The 24,090-nt window shown below is 50.1% G+C and overlaps 2 protein-coding genes across 6 annotated transcripts in view; one reads left to right on the forward strand and one right to left on the reverse strand.

Moving 5' to 3' along the window:
• The window catches only part of PGPEP1 (pyroglutamyl-peptidase I), a 25,816-nt gene continuing 1,726 nt past the window's right edge, over nucleotides 1-24,090 (reverse strand). For 2 of the 5 annotated variants that reach the window (XM_058727425.1, XM_058727426.1), the window contains exons 2-5: nucleotides 23,639-23,691; nucleotides 8,888-9,004; nucleotides 4,577-4,809; nucleotides 4-707 (exon numbers count right to left, since the gene is read on the reverse strand). In XM_058727425.1, the coding sequence (XP_058583408.1) occupies nucleotides 515-707; nucleotides 4,577-4,809; nucleotides 8,888-9,004; nucleotides 23,639-23,691 (596 nt within the window). In that variant the 3' untranslated portion in view covers nucleotides 4-514. Of the gene's footprint in view, nucleotides 708-4,576; nucleotides 4,810-8,844; nucleotides 9,005-21,106; nucleotides 21,235-23,638; nucleotides 23,692-24,090 lie in introns of those variants that run through there. The other 3 variants (XM_058727429.1, XM_058727428.1, XM_058727427.1) reach the window with 3 other exon arrangements.
• The window catches only part of LSM4 (LSM4 homolog, U6 small nuclear RNA and mRNA degradation associated), a 26,842-nt gene continuing 24,984 nt past the window's right edge, over nucleotides 22,233-24,090 (forward strand). The window contains exon 1 of the mRNA XM_058727430.1: nucleotides 22,233-22,262. Coding sequence (XP_058583413.1) covers nucleotides 22,248-22,262 — 15 coding nt within the window. The 5' untranslated portion in view covers nucleotides 22,233-22,247. The remainder of the gene's footprint in view (nucleotides 22,263-24,090) is intronic.

Consider the following 24,090-nt stretch of genomic DNA (forward strand, 5'->3'; position numbering starts at 1 on the left):
GAGGAGAGAGAGAGGGGGAAAAAAAAAAACAACCCTGCCATATCCCAAGGCAGCCCTTTCCAGGGCTGTCCAGGCTGTTGGGACATGAATCAGGGCAAAGACATTTCAAGGAGTTTTTAAGTTTGGGAAAAACCAGTCATGGACGGGGCGGGAACACCGGAATCCCTTCAGCAGAGACTTAGACAGGCAGGTGAACAGGGGGCCCCAGCTGCGGGATCAAAGAGCAGAGATCCACTCGGCCAGGATTCCCCGTGGAGATGGGGACCCACGGGCTTCCCAGCCATTGTGGCAGTGTCCCCTAAAGCAAAGGGCAATAGAGGACAAATCTTCAGCCACCCCTTGGCAAATCGACCAGCCCTTTTGCAGAGAAAAAGGAAGAGGTGTGTAAGTCGGAAATATTGATCCAAATCAGATCCCCAGCTGTCAGGCGTATCCTCCTTGGCCGGGCCCCAGAAGGCAGATGTCCCTCCCAGGGTCCCTAGTGGGACGAGGTCTTGGGAGGCCTAAGAGGCTCTCAGTGTTTGTGGCGACAGTTGATTTTGCCTTCTGACTGCTCCAGGACGTCCAGCATCTCCTCGATGATGGCCCGCAGCGCCCTGCCCAGCTGGTCTGCGTTGTACGGCTTGCCCAGCGGGGGCACATGAACAAAGGCTGAGCGGCCATGACTCTGGTACAGAGAGGTGTAGTAGGTGAAATCGCAGAGGTACCTAAGTTGCAGGGCACGGCGGTGGGGGGTGGGGGGCAGAAGGGAGACCAAAACAGGGGCAGAGAGTCAGTACACAGACTAACAGGACAGCCTCCATCCAGATCTACCGTAAGACCCCCAACCTCGCCAGAAAGCCACAGGATGGAACACCGACTGCTTCACCCTCCCCAGGCTGGCAAAAACGAAAAAACCCGATAACCTCGTGTGCTGGTGTGTATGTGAGGAAGGAGGCAGTATGAGATGCTACCAGTGGCGATGCAAACTGCCCCAGGGGGAAAATTGGGCAGGCTAGTATATCACAAATGCCCAGACTTCGTGACATATTATTTCTGGTTTGGGGAATCTGTCTTCAGAAGCCATTGGCATGAGGCCACAAGAAAGACCAACAAGGCATTTGCTGCATTGTTAAGTAGAAAAGTAGAAAAATGGGAAGTAACCTGCCCCGGTCTGAATGTCCAGCCTCAAATTCACTGTTGAAGCCCCTAACTCCCGAGGTGATAGTCTTAAGAGGCGGGGCCTTTGGGACGTGAGAGCCTCCAGAGAGCTAGGTCCCTCCTCCTGCCGCAGCAAGAAGGGGGCTGCAGCCCAGAGGGAGGTCTTCATTAGAACAGGACCGGACCGGTGGTGCCTTGATCTTCAACTTCCAGCCTCCAAAAGCGTAAGCAATTACTTTCTGTTGTTTATAAGCCGCCCAGTATGTAGTATTTGGTTGTAGCAGCCCAAACAAGCCAGGGCGCAATCTAAACGTCCACTGACTGAAGAGTGGCTTAATAAATCGGCTCATCCACACAAGGGAATACTATGCAGCCACCTACAAGGCACATGGTGGACCGAGAGGGAAACGGAGAATCCACCAAGACCCGTGCCGCGTGCCCACGAGTGAAACCGACGAAGGGACGTCTCAAGAACATACACATCACATAACCCCAGCCACATAAAAGCAAAACAAAATAGGACAAAAGCCTAAACTGGAGCACCGAGCGTTCACGTCCCCTCGATCCCTGAACAACATGGCTTTGAACTGCAAGGGTCCCCTTACACAAGGGTTTTTTTTCCCAGTAAGTCCAGTGCTGTAAATGCATTTTCTTTTCCTTATGGTTTTCTTTTGTGGTTGTTGGTTGTTTTCATTTTCATTCCGGTTAGTTAACATACAGTGTGATACTAGTTTTAGGTGTACAATATAGTGATTCAACAGTTGCAGACAACCCCTGGTGCTCGTCATGATAAGTGCCCTCGCTGCTCCCCATCACTGACCTCACCCACCCCCACCCCTCCCCTCTGGGCACCACTGGTGTGTTCTCTGTAGTTAAGAGTCTGTTTCTCGGTTTGCCTCTCTCTCTCTCTCTGTTCTTTTCCCCTTTGCTCATTTGTTTCTTAAACTGCACATATGAGTGCAATCACATGGGATTTGTCTTTCTCTGACTGGTTTATCTTGCTGAGCATTATACTCTCTAGCTCCATCCGTGGAGTTGCAAAGGGCAAGATTTCATTCTTTTATGGCTGAATAATATCCCACTGTGTGTGTGTGTGTGTGTGTGTGTGTGTGTGTGTGTGTATCATATCTTCTTTCTCCACTCATCAATCAGTGGACACTTGGGCCAGCTCCCATTTCCTTATGATTTAAAAAAAAAAAATTTTAACATTTACTTATTTTTGAGAGACAGAAAGAGGCAGAGCACGACTGGGGGAGGGGGAGAGAGAGAGAGATACAGAATAGGAAGCAGGCTGCAGGCTCTGAGCTGTTTGTTAGCACAGAGCCCGACGCGGGGCTCGAACTCACGAACTGCAAGACCGTGACCTGAGTTGAAGTTGGATGCTCAACCGACTGAGCCACCCAGGCGCCCCTGATTTTTTTTTTTTAATGTAAGCTCAATACCCAACGTGGGGGCCTAATCCCACTACCCCGAGATCAAGAGTCACACAGTCTACTGACTGAGCCAGCCTGGAGCCCCTCCTTATGAATTTCTTAATAACATTTTCTTTTCTCTAACTTACTTTATTGTAAGAATACAGCACACACACACACACACACACACACATAACATACAAAATGTGTGTTAATCAACTGTTTATGTTATCAGTAAGGCTTCTGGTCAACAGTGATCTAACAGTAGTAAAGTTTGGCAGGGGTGAGGGGTGTCAAATGTTATCCAAATTTTGTATGCAGGGGGGTGATCAGCAGCCCTACCCCCATGTTGTTCAAGGGTTAACCGTCTACGGAAAGGTGTCGGTGCATAGGAAGTTTTACAATTTAAGTCTCAGCTTTAACAGAGGGATCGCTAGGGAGAAGGAGAGAGGGCAAGAGAATTTTTCCCAGTGGGAACACATGAGAATATAGTCTGGAATTATCTGTGCCTTTTGGAAGTAGTTTTAAAAACAGAAATGATGGGGGCGTCTGGGTGGCTCAGGCAGTTAAGCGTCTGACTCTTGGTTTTGGCTCGGATCATGATCTCAAGCAAGGTTCGTGAGTTCGAGCCCCACATCAGGCTCTGCGCTGACAGTGTGGAGCCTGCTCTGGATTCTCTGTGTCCCTCTCTTTCTGCCCCTCCCCCGCTCGCTCTCTATCTCTCTCTCAAAATAAATAAATCGATAAACACTAAAAAAAATAAAAACGCGAACGATGGTGAATTCGGTTACTCCATCCAGTCTACTGAATCTGCCACCTGCTGCCTTTGGGCTGGAGAAGTGTACAGTGTTGAGAAATGGAGACACCTGGTGCTGAGAGGGCATTGAACAGAGGGGGCCTAACTTGGTCCAGGAGATTGCAGAGGCCCCCCCTCCAAGGAGGCAACGTGCTAGAGCTAAAACCTGAAAGACACCTTATCAGAGGGAGGTGAGATCTGCACATGAGGACAGAGGCCATATCATGTGCAAAGGCCCTGAGGCTAGAGTGAGCGTGCTGTGTTTGAGGAACTGGAGGAGGCTGGCTTGTGTGGCTGGCATGCAGTGGGGGACAGAAGAACGAAGGCAGATGAGAGTGGAGAGGTGGGCAGGTGCCAGACCACACAGAACCTATGGACGGTGGTGGAGACAGCTCGGATTTTATTCTAGGTGCCGCGAGAGCTGCAGGAGGGATTAAGCAAGGAAGGGAACACCATCAGACTTAAATTTATCAAAGAGCTTGTAAGAGGCTGAAGAGTTTCTTCCCAGACTGTATGTTCACCCAGAACCTCATATGGATATAGGGGTTTTGCAGATATAATTAGCTAATATGAAATCATACTGGCCTCAGGTAGGTCCTATATCCCATGACTGATGTGCTCATGAAAAGGTCATGTAAATACACACCCAGGGAAGAAGGCCGTGTGGAGACGGAGGCAAAGATCGGGGTGATGTGGCCACAAGCCAAGGAACCCCAAGGGTTACCTGCAGACCAAAAACCGGGAGAGAGGCAGGGAACAGATTCCCCTTCAGGGCCTCCAGAAGGAGCAAACGTTGCCAACACCTTGATTTTGGACTTCTAGCCTCCAGAACTGGGAGACAATACATTTTTGTTGTCCTCAGCTACCAAGGTGATGGTTTTTGTTACAACAGCCACAGAAAACACAAACAGAAACCAACCGCTTGGAGGAAGAGGACCCTCAGGGCCGGGGCAGAGGTGGAGGGAGGGACACTAGGGAGGCGGCCGGGGCAGCAGCCTCCAGGCGGCAGATGCCAGCACCCAGAGCAGGGGAGAGGTGGGCAGGTCCACACATAATGAGTCCTAGAAGCAGAATCCGTGGCACCTGTTATGTGCACGTACTTAGCTCTGAGCCTCGTGAACGGTGAGTGCTCAGCCCACTGAGGCCAAACGCACTTGGCTTGTTCAACGCCAGCCTGGGCTGGTGGAGGAGGGAAACCACTGCTCGCAATCACCCCAAGGTGCCCTACCTGCCGGCATCTTGGGAGATGGTCACTGACACATCCAGGCCCAGCGTGGTGACCCTCTTACACACAGCATCCATGTCGATGATGGAGTCAATGCTTTCGGGCCCGTCCTCCACGCAGCACTGGGAGCCGGGGCAGAAGCGGCAGTTGTCCAGGCCTTTGTAGCCCTTGTTATGCCCGCACTTCTCCAGTGTGACCGCGGTCGCCATGCCCGACACCCCCACATGCACCACGAGCTGCAGACAGATGGGCAGGGCCATGAGACTGGGGGTCCCCCCACCCCAGGTGCAGGAGAGGACAGCATCCTCTCGGGGCTCTGCCTGGAGTTACGTTGTTTCTGGCCTCTTGCTGCTGGAATAGACCACACAGTCGGCCCCACACAAAGGTATAGGCCAAGCGAAACACGCAAGGCGGTAAAACGTGCAAGGGTGTTCATTGCAACTGTGTTAATACAATCAAATACCAGAAACAACCTCCTTAGCCGTTAGGAGGGGGTTGGCCGGATACGATACGGAGTTAACGTGCCAAGAGCAGTTCTATACAGAATGACCTTCAAGACATATTGCCAAATGCAAAAGACATGGTGTAACTTTCAGGAATCGAAGCTAAGGAGGTAATAACCTGTCAGTGATCACGTCAGTGTTTTGCATAAAAATGAGAAAAAAGTATGAAAGCACCAGAATAATAATAGGAGGGCAGTCATGTCAATTACTAAAATCTACCCAGCCGTTAACGTGATATAAGGGGGGATTTTTAATGACCTACATAATAAAATGCTCACAACAAAATATTTATAACAAGCAGGACACCAGATTAAGTACAGATGAATTTCAACTGTTACTTATTATTTGTGTATATGCTTACACCCAGGGAGGGCACTGTAAGAAAATATATAAACATTTCTTTTTTTTATTTTTTAAACTTTTAAAATGTTTATTCCTGAAAGAGAGAGAGAAAGGGCATGAGCAGGGGAGGGGCAGAGAGAGAGGGAGAGACATAGGATGTGAAGCAGGCTCCGGGCTCCGAGCTGTCAGCACAGAGCCCGACGCGGGGCTCGAACCCACGAACCGCGAGATCATGACCTGAGCCCACTTAAAATATGGGCTGATGATGGTGAGCTCGAGCCCTGCTTCAGGTAAAACAGAAGACTTGCTTCAGGTGAGTCTCACTTCTCGGTCTCTCTCCAACCCCCTCCCGTCTCCTTCTCTCTGCCCTCTCACTTGTGCCCCCCCTCAAAAAGTAAAATAATAGGGGCGCCTGGGTGGCGCAGTCGGTTAAGCGTCCGACTTCAGCCAGGTCACGATCTCACGGTCCGTGAGTTCGAGCCCCGCGTCAGGCTCTGGGCTGATGGTTCGGAGCCTGGAGCCTGTTTCCGATTCTGTGTCTCCCTCTCTCTCTGCCCCTCCCCCGTTCATGCTCTGTCTCTCTCTGTCCCAAAAATAAATAAAAAATGTTGAAAAAAAAAATTAAAAAAAAAAAAAAAGTAAAATAATAAAATAAAATAAAAATAAAATATAGGCTGATGCACAGCTGTCCCATACGGCAGCCAGGGGCCACACATGGCTAGTGAGCACAAAATGTGGCTCCTACAAATTTGAGATGTTTAATCGGTGCAGAACACACACCACATTTCGGAGACTGGGCACAAACAAGAATGTAGAATGCCTCATTAATAACTTTTAGTTGGGGCTCCTGGGTGGCTCAGTCCGTTAAGCGTCTGACTTCTGCACAGGTCATGATCTCACAGCTTGTGAGTTCGAGCCCCGCGTCGGGCTCTGTGCTGACTGCTGGGAGCCTAGAGCCCGCTTCGGATTCTGTGTCTCCCTCTCTCTCTCTGCCCCTCCCCCCCTCATGTTCTGTCTTTCAAAAATGAATAAATAAACAAAAAGTTTAATTAAAAAAATTATAACTTTCTAAAAGTTGATTACAGGTTGAGAGGATAATATTTTAGACACATGGGGTTACGTTGAAGAAATGATTAGAGTTAATTTCACCTATTTGTTTTTATATCTTGTTTTAAATTTTTTTTAATGTTTTTCTTTATTTTTGAGACACAGAGAGACAGAGCACGAGCAGGGGAGGGGCAGAGAGAGAGGGAGACACAGAATCCGAAGCAGGCTCCAGGCTCTGAGCCGTCAGCCCAGAGCCCGACGCGGGGCTCGAACTCACGGACCGCGAGATCGTGACCTGAGCCGAAGTCGGACGCTCAACTGACTGAGCCACCCAGGCGCCCCTGTTCTTATACCTTTTAAGTGTGGCTAGTAGAAGATGTAAAGTGTCCAGCAGAAGGGAGTGATGATGTCTAATGGGCCATAATGCTGGATAATCTAACTCTTTGGAGTCACAAGGTTAGTTGATTCATTACCGAACGCCCCACATCTGGCACTGTCCTATCTGGAGTTCCATAAATTGAATATTGGTGAATGTGAAAACAAAGCAGCAGCTGTTGTATAATGAGCTCCAAGGTGATACCCCCGCATGCAAAAAAAAAAAGAAAAAAAAAAAAAAGCCCTGTCCTAATTGCCTGGAAATCGCGACTGTGACCTCATTTGGAAAAAGGGTCTTTATCGATGCAAGTGAGTAAAGGATCTCTTGACGAGATCTTCCTGGATTATCTGGGCCGCAAATCCAATGACAAATGTCCGTAAAAGAGACACAGGAAGAAAAGCCAGAGACAGAGAGGAGGAGAAGCCCACGTGACCACAGAGGGAGAAGCTGGAAGAGACCCCAAATGACCCTCCCCCGAGAGAGAGTATAGCTGCTGAGGCCTTGACTTTGGATTTCTGTGCCTCCAGAAATGCGAGACTACATTTCTGTGGTTCGAAGTTTGCGGCCAATTCTTCAAGCGGCCGCGGGCACCCAATCCACGCAGGTTGTTGAAACACTAACATACATGCACACGCATGTGTGCAGATACGTGTGTGAGTGATAAAATGGCAAAAATGGCAATAATCATGGTGCCAGTTAACTAGGCAGGGGTGATTCTCTACGGTCGGAAAAGTTTTTCAAAACGTGTTCATGCTTTAGGGTATTTTTATTTGTTTAACTAGAAAAAGGCAGGACTGCACAGAAAAAGCAGAAGAGGGATGCCTGGGGGGCTCAGTCGGTGAAGCGTCCGACTTCGGCTCAGGTCACGATCTCGCGGTCCGCGAGTTCGAGCCCCGCGTCGGGCTCTGTGCTGACAGCTCGGAGCCTGGAGCCCGCTTCGGATACTGTGTCTCCCTCTCTGTCTGCCCCTTCCCCGCTCACGCTCTGTCTCTCTCTCTCTCTCAAAGATAAACATTTAAAAAAAATTTTTAAAGAAAAAGCAGAAGAAAATGTCCATCGACAGAACCTTTGGTCACGTCTCACTAAGCCTCCAGGTCCCCCTCTCACAAAGGACAAATTCCACTTGAGACTCGACAGGAGGGCTCATTAGGAAGGAAGTTTCCACTCGACGGCCCTGGAAAATCTGCAACTGGCAGGCTAGTGTGGGAAGCTGGGTGGGGCGCCCACAGGCGACCAGTTACCTCACTTATCAGAGACACCACCGAGGTAACTTCCCAGGCAACTTCCACTCCTGACCCCTTGGAGTCACATGTGTCTGTGGTGGGAGAGTGTGGCTCCTTCTTGTCTGGTCCCCATTACACCACATCACAGCTCCCTCCCATACTCATTGTCCCCTTGTGGAACCCCCTTTCAAGAGGTTCGGAGAGAGGTGAGACCACCCACTGGCCACCAGAGGAGGCATGTGACCAGGCTTCACGAATCAGAGCACTCCTCCCTCCAACCCCCAGCCATAGTGATTGGCTCAGGGACTGGCAGGGGACCCTGGTGGCCGGTGAGAATCAGCCATGGACTCTGGGCAATTATCAAAAGGAAAGATGTTTTCTTTCCGCTGAGGGGCTGAGTCGGTAGGGTGTCGGCCAGCAGCCACCTATCTTTGCCAAAGCAAAAGCGAGGCACAAAGCAAAGCTGAAGGGCCAAGAGGGATGGCTGATAACACTGGGCGAGTGCCTGGATCAAGCTATACCTGAAGCTTACAAGCGTTTGTGCTTAAGCTGAGTTAAGGTGTGCTTTGACCGTCACCTATAACTAAATGGGTCGTGAGTGACACAGAACTCCAGAGGGACGGAGCCAGGCTCTGTGGGGTCGCAGATGTTTGCACTCCTCCCTCGCATCCACGGGTAACCCGGGAAAGTGTGGCCCTTTGGGGGACAAGGCCATGGCATCGGCCATGTGATCGAAGCAGGAACAAAGCCACACAAATCATCCACGTGCGGGGTGCCCACCTGCAGGTCCTGATGAGGAAGCACCTGCCTTCGCCCCACTCACCTGTGGGCTGTGCTTCTCCCACAGGGCAGGGATGAGCCTCTGGACCGTCTTGTACTCGACTGGAATCTCATACACATGTAGGTCCACGCTGTCGCCAAGCCCTAGCTTCTCCAGCTCCTGGAAGGGAGACGAGAGGGAGTGTTGTGGCATTAGGTGAGGGCTGCAGGGTTAATGCGTTCCCAGGGGATAAACTGACCCGTCCTCAGAAAGCAGGTGGGGCTCCAGACTCAGTGTGCAGAGTGGAAGGAAAGGTGCGCGCGCTGGCCCAGCCCCAAAGCTCCTCCCTCGCTCCCCTCCCCGCTCCCTCTTCTCAAACTTTCTCTGCATCTCCATGGGCAGCAGCGTTAGGCTGCGGGGCTTTGAAGCTGGGCGCCCGGGTTTGAACCCTGTGTGATCTTGGGCAACTCTCTGAGCCTGTTTCCTCATCCATAAAATGGGGGTAAAAAAGTAGTTTTTTCACAAGGTAGCTGTAAGAATTAAACGAATGCATACACGTTAATAGTTCCCAGAAATGCTCGGCACATCGTATGTGCTCAGATAATGTCGGCTCCCATTACGACTATTGTGTTTGTTATTTGTTATTATACTTTCCCCTTCATTATACCTGATGAGAATTATTTATAGACTTGACGCATGCCACACATAGCAGGATCTCAGTTCACGTTCACAGGTGGACCCAACTCCTCAGGGACCCTCTAACAATCTTGAGCATGAGGTGGCTTAAAAACATCATGAGGGGCGCCTGGGGGGCCTAGTCGGTTAAAAGTCCAACTCTTGATTTCGACTCAGGTCACGATCTCACGTTCGTGGGTTCGAGCCGCGCATCGGGCTCTGGGCTGACAGCGCAGAGCCTGGAGCCTGCTTCCGATTCTGTCTCCCCCTCTCCGCCCCTCCGCTGCTCGTGCTCTCTTTCTCTCTCAAAGAACAAAGAAACATTAAAAAAAAAAAAATTTTTTTAACTGATACTCTGAACAATGAATAATGACCACTGCAGGATCGTTTCCTATCATTCTCAGATCGCGTGCAGTGGTTGGAAAACGCTGCCACTGGTGGATGTGGGGTCCCAGACAGACAAAGCCTTTTTTGCATGCACTTGGCTTCGCCGAATTAATTCATTGCGGGCGAGTTCTTGCATCCCCTGACGCGGCTTCAGGGCTACTTTATCTGGTTGCCTTGACCTTGCTATCCACGCCGTCCCAACTCCACGCTCATTTGACCGCAGTTGCTGGAGAAGGCAGGTCCCTTCTCACCGACAGAGAATTCCCAACTGCCCCCCCCCCCCAAGAGGGTGCGTCAAGGTCACCTGGAGACAACGGCACCAAGGGGGTGGGGGGCATGGTGTACGTGTATGGGAAATCTCATTTAAGTTTATTTTATTCATTTTGAGAGAGAGAGAGAGAGAGAGAGAGAGAGAGAGAGAGAGAATCCAAAGCAGGCTTTGGATAGGGTGGAGCAGGACATGGGGCTCAAACTCACAAACCGTGAGATCAGGACCTGAGCTGAAATCAAGAGTTGGACGCTTAACTGACTGAGCCACTTGGGTGCCCCAAATCATTGGGTCTTCTTTTTTTTATTTCTTCTTTTTTTTTTTTAATTTTGAGAGAGAGAGAGAGACAGCGCATGCGCGTGCGCAAGTGGGGGAGGGGCAGAGAGGATCCGGGCAGCTGATCACTCACTGCCCAACGCGGGACTCAAACTCCCAAATGGTGAGATCATGACCTGAACCAAAGTTGGACACTCAACTGACTGAGCCACCCAGGTGCCCCCCCATGTGGGGGGAGTCTTAAACTCCAGCACAGGGGACTGAGACCCCATCCCTGTCACCAAGCCCAGTGATCAGAAAGAACCTCCCCACCCCCACCCCCCGAAGAAGTCCCAGGGCCAGACAGAGGGCAGATCTGCTCGCTCAACACTGGTGCACAGGTGGAGCGCAGGCCGCTACTGGGGAAGGTGGTTGCGAGGTGGGGGGGTGACATTTTGGGTGAAATCCATTTCAAAACATTTCACATATCCTTAAGAGAAACTTGGCAGCATATTTCATTTCTCTTATTATAATTTTTTTCTCTCGGTCATTAGCATTTTTACTTTCACGTTCCCTTTTCATCTAAGCCTCAACTTCCCGGACTGTGAAATGGGATCAGGGAGACATTCTCTAAAGGGTGTGGGGATTTGGAGACGAAGCAGGCATGGAGCTCGCCAGCGAATTGTCACGCCGTCACAACCCCCCCCCCCCCCCCGCCCCCAGGAGGCTTTACGTCGTGAGCTCTGTTTCCATTCCCACAATTTCATAAACACTCACCCGCCTGCTACGTGCCACACACCCGGGGGGATTGTTTTGAATGGCCACACAAACACGGACAGACGATCCTTTGGCTTGAGCATTTTTCATAGTAAAATGAACGCTCCCAACGATCACTATCGGTAGGGCTCTCTCATATTATTCCCAGATCTCACTCGGGGGGTTGAAAAGGCTACCCCGGTGGATGTCAGAGAGTCCCATGGGTGGGATTTATGGGATCCGCCAGGTTTTGTTTGGCAGTTTGGAGACTCAAATCCCATGGTCTCCCACCCTACGTGGCCCCAACGGCTGGCCTCCCAAGGCGAAATCTGAAATCACATCACACCCTTCCCCTGCTCACTCTGCTGTGTTTCCTGCCACACCCAGAATAAAAATCCTAACTCCCGCCATCATCCATGAGGCCCGTAAGCCGGACGCTGCCAATTTCCTTGCCCTTCTCTCCCTTCTCCCTTCACCCCCAACCCTCCCCACCCCCATTTGGCTAACTTCACTCCAGCCATGTGGCCTGCCACATACCAGACTCACTCCTGCCTCAGGGCCTTTGCACTGGCTGTTCTCACTACATGGAGCATTCTTTCCCTTACTTTCCCGTCAGTCAACTCTCTCCGTAGCCTTCATGTCTCAGCCTCCTGACAAGCACTTGACAGTTTTACAAGCACCCCTTTACACACTCCCTCAGCCCCGCAGAATGGTGTCCTTTCTATAGCACAGGGCACGCACAAGCTAGGTGCTTGCGAATACTGGCTGAGCAACTGAGCAGCTCCAGCACAGACCGAAACAAATATAGACCTACGCGCCTCACTTTCCTCAACTACAAATAGAGGTTTGGACTAGCTGCTAGCTGGGACCCTCTCTTTTCTTTCCATCCTTTCCTACATTGAAAAGCAGCTCCTGGGGGGCGGGGGGGGTGGCGCCTGGGGGGCTCAGTTGGTTAAGCATCCAACCCTTGATTTCGGCTCAGGTCATGACCTCACAGTTCGTGGGATCAGGCCCCGCGTCGGGCTCTGCGTTGACCGTGCAGAGCCCGCTTGGGATTCTCTCTCGCGCTCTCTCTCTGCCCCTCCCCTGCTTGCGAGCTCTCTCTCTCAAAATAAATAAATACATACACTTAAAAAAAAAAAAAAAGTAGCTCCTGGGACACCTGACTGGCTCAGTTGCAAGAGCATGCAACCCTCGCTCTTGGGGTCATGAGTTCAAGTCCCATGTTGGGTGCAGAGATTACTTACATAAGTAAAACTTTGAAAATAAGTAACTGAAAGTACCTCCTCAAGAGCAGAGGTAGAGACGGCCTGAGCACCCATCAGTGGATAAAAGGATGAAGAAACAAAATGTGGTCTAGCCATACAGTGGAAGATTATTCAGCCACGAAAAGGAACAGAGCCCTGACCCACGCTTCAGTGTGGATGGCCATGAAAGCACATGAGGACTGAAAGAAGCCAGACACAAAAGATCACATGATATATGATTTCTGTCTATGAAATGTCCAGAAGAGCCAAATCCATAGGCACAGAAAGTAAATTAGTGGTAGTCAGGGGCTGGAGAAGGGCGGATGGGGAGTGGCTGCTGATGGGGACAGGATCGCCTTTAGGGGGATGGGAATGTTCTGGAACCAGAGACAGGTGGGGGGTGTACAACATTGTGAACATAGTAAACGCCACTGAACTGTTCATTTTAAAATGGTTAATTTTATGTTATGTAAGTTTCATCTACATAAACAAAGAGAGAAAAAAAGTGGCTCTTGAAGGCATGGATGGTGGAGGGTAGGAGTCAGGGGCACAGCCTCCAGAGCCGGAGGCTCTGGTCACGTTTGCTCCTTCTTCCTACCACTTACTGGCTGAGAGACCTTCGGTAAGTCATTCACCCTCTCTGTGCCTCAGTTTTCTCATCTGTAAATGGGATTAACAAGAGCACCCATGTCATAGGGAGGAAAAATACAACAACACACACATAAGGCAGAGTCTAAAAACTGCTCAAAAGATGTTAACTTAAATTGCATTAAAAAATTTTTTTTCAACGTTTTTAATTTATTTTTGGGACAGAGAGAGACAGAGCATGAACGGGGGAGGGGCAGAGAGAGAGGGAGACACAGAATCGGAAACAGGCTCCAGGCTCCGAGCCGTCAGCCCAGAGCCCGACGCGGGGCTCGAACTCACGGACCGCGAGATCGTGACCTGAGCCGAAGTCGGACGCTTAACCGACTGCGCCACCCAGGCGCCCCTTAAATTGCATTTTAAAACATGTACGTGCTTCCTTTAAAAAAAAAAAAAAAATCGCCATTTCTTCCTGGCTAAAACGGAGCCTCCAGAATCAGATTCCCCGCCGCTCCCCCCAATCTGGAACAACTGGAAACAAATAGACAAAATGTGTAAAATAACACTTTTCAGACATTGAGGCATCAAAGCTGGGGTTCTAGAAAAGGTAAGAAGGCTACAGTTTGCAGAGCAGAGTCCCAGAAAGAAGATAGCTGGGGGGGGGGGAGGGGAAGGGAGAGACTGATCAATGCAGACATCTTTTGAGAGTTTGAGAACTTAATGGGCATATAGGTGTGCCAAGACCAGGGACTGAGCCTCGAAAGGAGCAGAGGGTGTGAATCAGCCAGAGTGGAAAAACTTCATAAGGAAGTAGAGAAAAATTAGCCCCAGCATAAAGACTATTCTGGTCCTGCCTAAAAAAAAAACAAAAAAACTTAACAGCAAGGCTGGAAAGGATCAAACTGTTTCCAGCAACTTATAAATAAACGTTAAAAAATAAAAATAAAAAATAAGTTTATTTATTTTTCAGACAGAGACAGAGCATGAGCAGGGAAGGGGCAGAGAGAGAGGGAGACACAGAATCCGAAGCAGGCTCCAGGCTCCGAGCTGTCAGCACAGAGCCCGGCGTGGGGCTCGAACTCACGGACCTCGAGATCATGACCTGAGCCGAAGTCGGACGCTCAACCGGCTGAGCCACCCAGGCGCCCCAAAGAACAATTTTTTAAAAATCCATACAGATCAAGTTTGAGGACCGAAATCAAAACCTGCTTTTCTGATCTCTGACTCAGCACATCCTAGAGGCAGGGGAAAAATTTGAGAATTTATAAATGAATCTTCCCCTAGTCCCTACGAAGAGACCCACTGAGCTCTTTTTTTCCTCTGAAAAACAAATTCAACAACACCGAAATCACAGACAATAAAACAAAAACCGAGAAATTCGATTTGATAAAAATGGAAAACTTTTGTGCACCAAAGAACACAATCAACAGAGTGAAACGACAGCCCATGGAATGAGGGGAAACATTTGCAATCACGTATCTGACAAGGAATCAAAACCTTGAAGATATAAAGAATGCCTACAACTCAATAACAAGAAGAACAACAGAATTAACAACGCAGTTTTAAAATAGGCAAAGGCCGGGGGCACCTGCCTCAGTCGGTTGAGCATCCGACTCTTGATTTGGGCTCAGGTCATATGATCCCAGGGGCGTGGGCTCAAGCCCCATGTCGGGCTCTGTGCTGAGCGCGGAGACTGCTTAAGATTCTCTCTCTCCCTCTGCCCCTCTCCCCAGCTTGAGCACCCTCTCTAAATTTTTTTTTTTTTAATTTAAAATAGGCAAAGGATATGTATAGACATTTCTGCAAAGAAGCTATGCGAATTGCCAATGAGTACATGAAAAGATCAGTCGTCAGGGCAATGCAAATCAAAATCCCAACAAGGGATCCCCTCACACCTGTCAGAATGGCTAATATCAAAAAGACAAGAAATAACGTGGAGAAGTTGGAGCCCTTGTGCACTGCCGGTAAGAATGTAAAATGGTGCAGGGTTGCCTGGCTGGCTCAGTCAGTGGCGCACGTGACTCTTGACCTCGAGGTTGTGAGTTCAAGCCCCACCTTGAGTGGAGAGATTACTTAAAAATAAAGTCTTTGAAAAAACAAAAACAAAAACAAAAAAAACGAAAGTGAAATGGTGCAGCTGCTGTGGGAAACAGTTTGTGGTTCCTCAAAAAGTTAAACACAGGATTACCATACGATCCAGCAACTCCCCTTCTAGGTCTCTATACAAAATATTGAAAGCGGGGTCCTGAATGTACATTTATACACCTATGTTCATAACAGCATTATACACCATAGCCAAAGGCGGAAATAACCGATATGTCCATCAACTAATGAATGGATTAACAAAATTTGGGCTAGCCATACGATATAAAATAATATTCAGCCTTAAAAAGGAAGGAGGGGTGCCTGGGTGGCTCAGTCGGTTAAGCCTCTGCCTCTGTCTCAGGTCATGATCTCACAGTTCAGGAGTTTGTGCCCCGCATCGGGCTCTGTCTCTTCCTTTGATGTTCTCCCTTGATTTTCTCCTTGATTTCTTCCTTGATTTTCTCACCGTTTTAAAAGGACAAAGAAAAAGCAAGGCAGGAAGCCATGGTCTGTATTAACTGCCTTCCCTTTGGCTAGCTTCCCCCACCCCCCCCCCACCCCCCCACCCCCCGCCCCCAGGGTGCAGGCACTAAAGGCTTCTGCGATCAAGTCCACATCAGGCTGGGGGTGGGGGTGGGGGTGGCGCTGGTAACAGGAGGTAACATAGCTGCTCTTCCGCTCCTGTCCCTGAGTCAGGAATCTGAGCGCTCTGTTCCCCATGCCCCGGACTCTCCCCCTTGGAGATTCAGCCTTTGGCTCCTTGCCAACCGTACTTCTTCACTTGTTGAAAGCTGGGAGCTATCCCAATTCCAATTTAAAACCCTGCAGAACTTTCTGGAATTCCTCTCTCTGCCTTTTCTCCCCATCCCGATGGGGAATCTAAAATCTACGGGTGCCTGGGGCGCCCGGGTGGCTCAGTCGGTTGAGTGTCTGACTTCGGCTCAGGTCACGATCTCACAGCTCTGTGGGTTCGAGCCCCGCATCGGGCTCTGTGCTGATGGCTTGGAGCCTGCTTCGGATTCTGTGTCTCCCTCTCTCTCTGTCCCTAACCCACTTGCATTCTGTCTCTGTCTCTCTCAAAAATAAATAAACGTTAAAATTTTTTTTTTTTTTTAAATCTACACGTGCCTGGGTGACTCGGTCGGCTAAGTGTCTGACTTCAGCTCAGCTCATGATCTCACGGTCCGTGAGTTCGAGCCCTGCCTCAGGCTCTGTGCTGACAGCTCAGAGCCTGGAGCCCGCTTCGGATTCTGGGTCTCCTTCTCTCTCTGCCCTTCCGCCACCCATGCGTGCTCGCTCTCTTTCTCTCTCTTAAACATATATAAACATTCAAAAAAAATTTTAAATAAAAAGAAATGGGTGCACGTAACGGTGGGTGTGTGAGCCGATGCATCGTTGCTTCCACCCCTGCCCACTGACAGCTCACAAGTAACGACACCCCAGCAGTACTGAGCACACCCAGCCCCCAGCTCCTGGTTTTTAAATGTTATTATTGAGGACAGAAATGAAGGCTTTTTGTTGAAATTGCTGATTCCAAGGCCGGAGCAGGGAAAGTATATGGGCGAACCTGGAGTTCCCACATGACCCATCAGTCCCCCTCCCAGGTCTATGTATACCTAGGAGAAACGAAATTAACAAAATTAACAAATCAACAAAATTTGGGCTAGCCATACAATATAAAATAATATTCAGCCTTAAAAAGGAAGGAGGAGTGCCTGAGTGGCTCAGTCGGTTAAGCATCTGCCTCTGTCTCAGGTCATGATCTCACAGTTCGGGAGTTCGTGCCCCGCATCGGGCTCTGTCTCTTCCTTTGATTTTCTCCCTTGATTTTCTGAGCACTAGAAACGAAACAAAAACCTACGTCCTCACAAAAACTTGTATGTGAATGTCCATAGCAGCATGATTCACGACAACCAGAAGGTGGAAAAAACCCAAATAGCTATCAACTATTGAATGGCTAGTCAAACACAGTATGCCCACACAATGGAATATTATTCAGCCATAAAAAGGAATGAAGTGCGGACACACTACAATAGGGAAGGACTGTGAAGACGTGACACTGAGGGGCACCTGGGTGGCTCAGTCAGCTGGGCGTTTGGCTCTTGATTTCAGCTCAGGTCATGATCTCACGGTTTGTGGGTTCAATCCCCGTGTCAGGCTCCTTGCTGACAGTGTGGAGCCTGCTTGGGATTCTCTCTCTCTCCCTCTCTCTCTGCTCCTCCCCCACTCTCTCTCTTTCAAAATAAATAAATAAAAATTTTTAAAAATGCTTTAAAAAATACAAAATAAGTTAAACGGGATGGTGAGTGAAAGAAGCCAGACATAAAAGGCCACATGATGTATGACCCCACATAAAATGTCCAGAACAGATACATCCATAGAGACGGAGAGTAAATTAGTAGTTGTCAGGCACTAGGAAAAAGGAAGAATGGGAAAGTGACAGTTAATGGCATGGGGTTTCTTTCTGGGGTGATGAAAAAGTTCTGGAATTAGATAGTGGTGATGGTTGTACCAGGATGAACTTTAGGGCACGTAATTGTATTTCAGTAAGATTATATCTTGGTTTTTTTTTATTATTTTTATTATTTTTTAATTTTTTTTAAGTTTATTTATTTTTGACAGAGACAGAGTGTGAGCATGAGCTGGGGAGGTGCAGAGAGAGAGAGAGGGAGACACAGAATCTGAAGCAGGCTCCAAGCTGTCAGCACAGAGTCCGATGCGGGGCTCGAACTCACGAACCGTGAGATCATGACCTGGGCCGAAGTCAGATGCTTAACCGACTGAGCCACGCAGGCACCCAATCTTGAATTTTTTTAAAAAAAAGGACACGAAGCACTTGACATCCAACACTCAGGTAGAAATCAGAAAAGAAAATAGAAAGAGATGCCCGGTGAAATGCAATGAAGGATCCTGGATGGGATCCTGGTACAAAAAAAGGACATTAGTGGGAAAACTCATGAAACCGGAATAAAGTCCAGAGTTTACTAATAGTGGTGGACCAGGGTTGGTTTCTTCATTTCGAGAAATGTAGTAGTTATTTAAGATGTTCACACTAGGGGAAATCAAGCAAGGCATGTGCAGGAACCCTTTGTATTATCTGTGCAATCTTTCTGAATTCGTCAGTTAGGTTCTAAAATTATTCTGAAATAGCTCATTTGCAAAAATTGACTCTGGAACCAAAAAACCAACCAAACAAAAAACAACAAAAAGCGACGTGCTCAGAGAATGATGGGGACACACAAAAAGGACACAGGAGCCAGCCTGAAGGGAATGCCACGAGCCAAATCTGAGACAATCTGAACATCGACAATTTGAACATCAAAATAAAGACTGAGAGTGAGCCATGGTCATATCTTGAGGGCAGTAAGTCCACGTGGATACAAATAAACTCCTAAAAGCAGGAGGCCAAAAAAAAGTGTCAAAGGAGGGGCGCCTGGGTGGCTCAGTCGGCTAAGCGTCCGACTTCGGCTCAAGTCATGATCTCCCAGTTCGTGAGTTCGAGCCCCGCGTCCGGCTCTGGGCTGATGGCTCGGAGCCTGGAGCCTGCTTCAGATTCTATGTCTCCCTCTCTCTCTCTGCTCCTCCCCTGCTCACGCTCGGTCTCTCTCTCCTTCAAAAATAAATAAAAACATTAAAAAAAATAAAAATAAAAAAATAAAAACTGATTCAGGCAACGCTCACCAGGGGATGCTAAAAGGAAGTCTAAACAAGTATTTATACACTACAAAGTATCTCACGACAGGGTACTTTTTAATTACAAAGGGCAAGATCATAATATCATAGGAGAGAAGTCCACCAGATCTCATCTTTAGCAAACGATCAAGGTCAACAACACCAGTCACAAGACACTTCAAACTCTGGTGACTCCCAATACAATGCACCAAGAAGGACACAACATCGCTTCTGAGGACCTCCTGCCAAAACCTGCAGCCTCTGTGTGATCAAGAGGAAACGTCAAACAAACCCCACCGAAGGACGCTCTCCAAAGAACTGAGCGGTTCTCAGCAAGTGTCCTGACGTGAGACACACAAAGAAAGACCGAGGAACTTTCCAGATTACAGGGGATTAAAGAGGTAGAACAACTGAACGCAATGTATGATGGGGAATTTTCTTCTGCTGTGAAGGATATGAATGAGGAGGCTGGCAAACTCTGAATAAGGGCTGTAAGTTGTAGCATTGCATCTATGTTAAAGGAGTCTGACTTTAATCATTGTGCTGAGGTTGTGTTTTAGGAAATGCACGGTGAATTAGTTAGGGGTCAAGGGGGTGTCATGTCTGCAATTGACATCTAAATGACTCAGGGCAGGGGCACGCCTGGGTGGCTCAATCCATTAAGCGTCCAACTTCGGCTCAGGTCGTGATCTCATGGTTTCTGAGTTCGAGCCCCACGTCGGGCTCTGCGTTGACGGTGTGAGTCTGTCTGTGATCCCCTCTCCCTCTCTCTGCCCCTCCCCTACTTGTTCTCTCTCTCTCTCTCTCTCTCTCTGTCTGCCCGTCCTGGGATTCTCTCTCTGCCCTCGCTCACTTGTCCCCTCCCCCCAAAAAATCACCTTTACTTGTTTGGTTCCAGTTGGGGAGCTGTCCACAGGCCAGGCCACCCACAAGCCCAGACACGTGTACTTGGGGAAACCACCTCTGTGGGCGGGGGGGGGACAAAGGATGCTAACTCTATTGGTGACCAACCCGAGAAACCTTCTCTGGGGCACCATAACCCTCCTGGTGGCCACCATGACATGTGATGTGCCAAGGCTGGATGCCTGGCTCGGAACAGCAGGCCCTCCCTACGGATCCTCTCTGCCCGGCAGGACGGGTACTCTGTTCTGAGCAGTGTCACTTGCCTAGATCAACTCAAGGGCTGTCTCCACTGGGTGATGTTTCTTGAGCATTAGTGGGATGGCCACATGCCCACATCGGTTCTCGGTGGTGGGGAATGAGTTGGCCTCACCAAGGAGCCATGGAATGACTCACTGCCTTTTTTTTCAATTTTTGCTTTTTTAAGGAGGCTCCATGCCCCACGTGGGGCTCGAACTCACAACCCTGAGATCAAGAGTCACATGCCCCACTGACCAAGCCAGCCAGGTGCCCTGGGAGTAGCCTTCTTGTCCTGATCTTTGCTCCTCCTGTGCTCTGGGTCATCACCTAGCCCCCGCCCCCTCATCTGGGGGGCAAAAAAAATCTAAACTAAGAAAGCTGCCACCGAAAACATACCACCACCTCCACCTACCCTTCCACAGTGCCCCTGCCGTTTCATTCTTTGGGAGCAAACCCTGAAGCCCCTCAATGCCAAGGTCAGTGGGAGGAGGGGGTGAGTCGGGAGAAGAGCCGGTCGCCCTCCTGCCACCAACTCAGGCTAAGCAAAAGCAGCCGGCCCGCGGGGGACCCAGAGGCTGGGCCATCTTGTTCAGTCACAGTCTGAGGCTAGCCAAAAACTCATGCAAGGTGACTGAGGTCAGGACGGCAGCTGCCTCCGGGGGCAGGGCGGAGGGTGCTGGGGAAGCAATGCGGGGCAGGAGGGAACATTCCAGGTTGCTGGAAATGGGTCACTATGTTGACCGAAATATCCCTGACAAGGGTATAAATACTCTTCACTGAAGTGTTAGGGGCACTAAAGATCTGTAGTGTCGCTTTATGTAAGTTATTCCCCAATTTTAAACAAGGCAGTGGCGGGGGAAGGAGCGGCTATATAAGGCTCATCCGAAGTGATCAGAAGCGGGTGGCCTGTAATCTAGCTGAATTCTTTGCCTTGGGAGGCTTTCTGTCCCAGCAGGGCTGGACAGTCCTCCTGGGGGAGGAGGGGAGCGGCAAGCATACCCCAAGTCCCACGACACCGCGGTGAGCGTGGCTGCTGAGCACACACCCGTGAAACGAACAGGGCTCCCGCGCCCCAGACGGCGCATTGTCTAGACCCCAGTCCACCTGACAAGACCCCGCCGCGAGGCCGCATCTGACCGATTCCCTTGACCCCACGACAAAGACCCCCTTTGTTCCCTGGTTAATATCCTTAGCAGGTCTGTCTAGACTCACTGTGGCAGTAATTGTCCCGTGATGTTACCAGGACCTGTGACCCAGCTCCTCCTCGTGGCGCTTGGGCAGGGAACACTCCAGACGGCCCCAAGCCAAGGGGGTCCCGGCCCTTGACACCCACCTGAGCCTCCTAGGAAGAGAGATCTGCAGCCAGTGTCCCACACCCGTCACCCTAGACCCAGGGGGAGACAGGAGACTCCAAAGATCAAGCCCCTTCTGTGAGAGGTGCTGAGGGGCAGCGCCACCCTGGGGAAAGATGAAAAGGGGGTGCCCTCCGTCCCCAGCACTCCCACCTCCCCATTGTGGCTTGTGGGAAACAGTTCACTCTCCACTAGAGCACACGTTCACCCAAGGCATGAAGAAGGAAGGTCAGATGAGACAGACGGACAGAGGAGGTGGGGGGAACAGGGGCGAGAAGAGAGTGAAAGACAGAGACAGAGACAGATGTACAGAGAGAAAGATGGAGCCATAAGGGGAAAGAGGGAGAGACCAGAGGGAGTCTGAGAGACACAGAGACAGATAAAGAGAAGGTGAGAGAGACAGAGAGAGAGAGAGAGAGACAAGAGAAGTTAGCTGGTCCCTGGGAGAGGAGGGGTTCTTTCTACAGATGACAGCTTGGGCTTCTGAAAAGTCAGTAGGGACCGGAAGTTAACTGCTGCTCAGCCCGGGGAACAAAATTCCCATCTTCAGCTTGAGGGGACTGACTCAGAACTCAGGTCTGGATCACAGCAAGAACATGCCGAGGCACATTTTCTTGAGGGATGGATTCCACCCACCCAACGGGACACCCTTTGCACGGGCAAATCCGTGTTACCCAGGTCAACTAAAACACACCAAGGGGAGCTCCCAGCCACCCCACAGAAGGAACCCGCAGACACTGTGCTGTGCAGAAGGTACCAGACCCAAGTGCAACTGCATTGATGCCGAGTTCTAGAACAGGTGTCACCCACGGCGGCAGCGGGGGCGGGGGAGTTGGGGGGGGGGGGGAGTCAGCAGAGAGGTTTACGCCTGGGGGGAAATAGCTAGGAAGGGGCACCAAGGCTCTTCTGCGCAGAGAAGGGGGCTAGGAATGTTCTAGATCTTGATCCAGACGCGGGTGACGCGAAGGTGCACGTGCGGAAAATTTCGTGGAGCTACGCCGATGCGTTCACTCAAAGTATGTATGAGCAACTACAATTTCTTGTTTGTTTGGGTTTTGTTTTAAGGGAAACGCTCAGATCTGGGAAGGTTGGCATCTTTTTATCCAGGGAATGGTGGAGAAGCCTCTCTTCTTGTTTCCTAAGCTTGAGGGAGAAAACTCAAAGTCTTCCAGAGGCCAGGTCTGGCAAGTTGGGCAACCAAAATATCAGGGGGTATTTCCCCTCCGGCAGCGGGATGAAAAGCTGCCGTCCCCCACCATCCATATCCCAAAGCCCGGAGGGATTTCCAAAGATTGTTTAATTGATTTTTCTCCTATTTAGATGCAGATCATAGTGTCTGGGGCCCAGGAATTCAGACACACGGCTTTGTGTCCACTCAGCCCCGTGAAGGCTCCTGTCTGAAACTCGCACAAAGCCAGACACACAACGTCCTCAGAAACACGCTGTTTCCTTTTTGTCTGGGGCTCCAGGGAGCGGGTGCAGTGGACAGAGCCCCGGACACGCTTCCATCTGCGGTCCCGGGGACCCCGTCCCTCTGTCCCGCTCAGAAGGTGGGGTACACATTTTTTTTAAAAAGGAAAGTCGCCAAGATTTTGAGGTCTATATGAGGGGTGGCATCAGAGGTGGGGGCCCCCCCCACTGGGGGTTGATGCGTTGAGGTTTTAACTTGGATTTTTCTCCAAAGTCAGGGCTCTGGAGTGAAAAGCAGGGGATGCTTTAAATCAAGCAGCTAATGGGCTAGGATTAACATGAATTTGGCTCCGGTCTCTGCAGATCTGATTTATATAAGGAGAAAACGTTTCCCTCTTTCTCTCTCCCCATTGTTCCCGTCTGTCTCTCCAAATGCCCCATCTGACAAAGAAACTGGAAGGCTTTGCAGGCTAACAACCTGTTCAGGATAGTGGGAAAGGCACCCCCCCCCCCAATATGCAGCCTTCTCCTCCCCCAGCTGCTGGGAGGCAACAGTGAAGGTCATTATATCCTCTCAACAGGGTTAATACATCCCCCCAACATCCCTGCCCGGTCACCCCCAAACCTGGTTGGGGCATGGGGTACCTTTGAGGCAATTGCCATTCTAGTCTCCTCACCGTGTGACCTCAGATAACTCTCTCTGGGCCTCAGTTGCCTCATCAGTAAAGTGGGCACACGAATAAGTGCCCCCAGCCATGCAAGGGGTTGTGGGGGAAACTCAGAGTGCTCGGTGCAGAGCAAGCCGACAGGTGCAAGTGACAGTGGTTCCCATGTGGAAAGAAGAGTGTATCGGGCATAAACGTTTTGCAGGAAGCTTCAAGGGAGACGTTCTCTTCATAGATTCCTTCCCTTCTTTGGTGCCATATATTTCCAGGGGGACCCCAGCCCCAAGCCTGATTCCTACCCTCCGGATCTGAGTTACCTGCACTGCAATCCAGCTGGCATTCACAGTGTGTTCCCCAAAAGGGCCAAACCCTGCAAAAAAAAAAAACAAAACAAAAACCAAAACAGGGAAGTCAGCGTATCACCACCCAGTGATCTTCTCTAGCCTGTCCAAGGTCAGGCTGCTGCCCCGCGTGGGGGAACAGGGATCTTCGAGAGCACCTGCCACGTGGGACAATGTCAGGGGGCCTGGTCCTGTGTTCTTGGGTGCACCCAGGGGCCTTCGGAGCACCCCCTCCTTTCTCTGCTCTTAACCGCTTTTAACTGTCCTTTCTTGTCTTCACCGTCACCTGACTTTTGTGCCCAGCAAGGGGCCAGTGGCCTTTTGGCCCAGAAAGGGCTGGCCTGTTCCCCTCGTGACTTCCTCCACTATCCCCGACCCCCTTCTACAATTATTTTTCTCGCCGTCTTTGTGCAGAGCCTCTGGGCTCC

The sequence above is a fragment of the Neofelis nebulosa genome, chromosome 4 (genome assembly GCF_028018385.1).
Source record: "Neofelis nebulosa isolate mNeoNeb1 chromosome 4, mNeoNeb1.pri, whole genome shotgun sequence".
Classification (NCBI taxonomy): domain Eukaryota; kingdom Metazoa; phylum Chordata; class Mammalia; order Carnivora; family Felidae; genus Neofelis; species Neofelis nebulosa.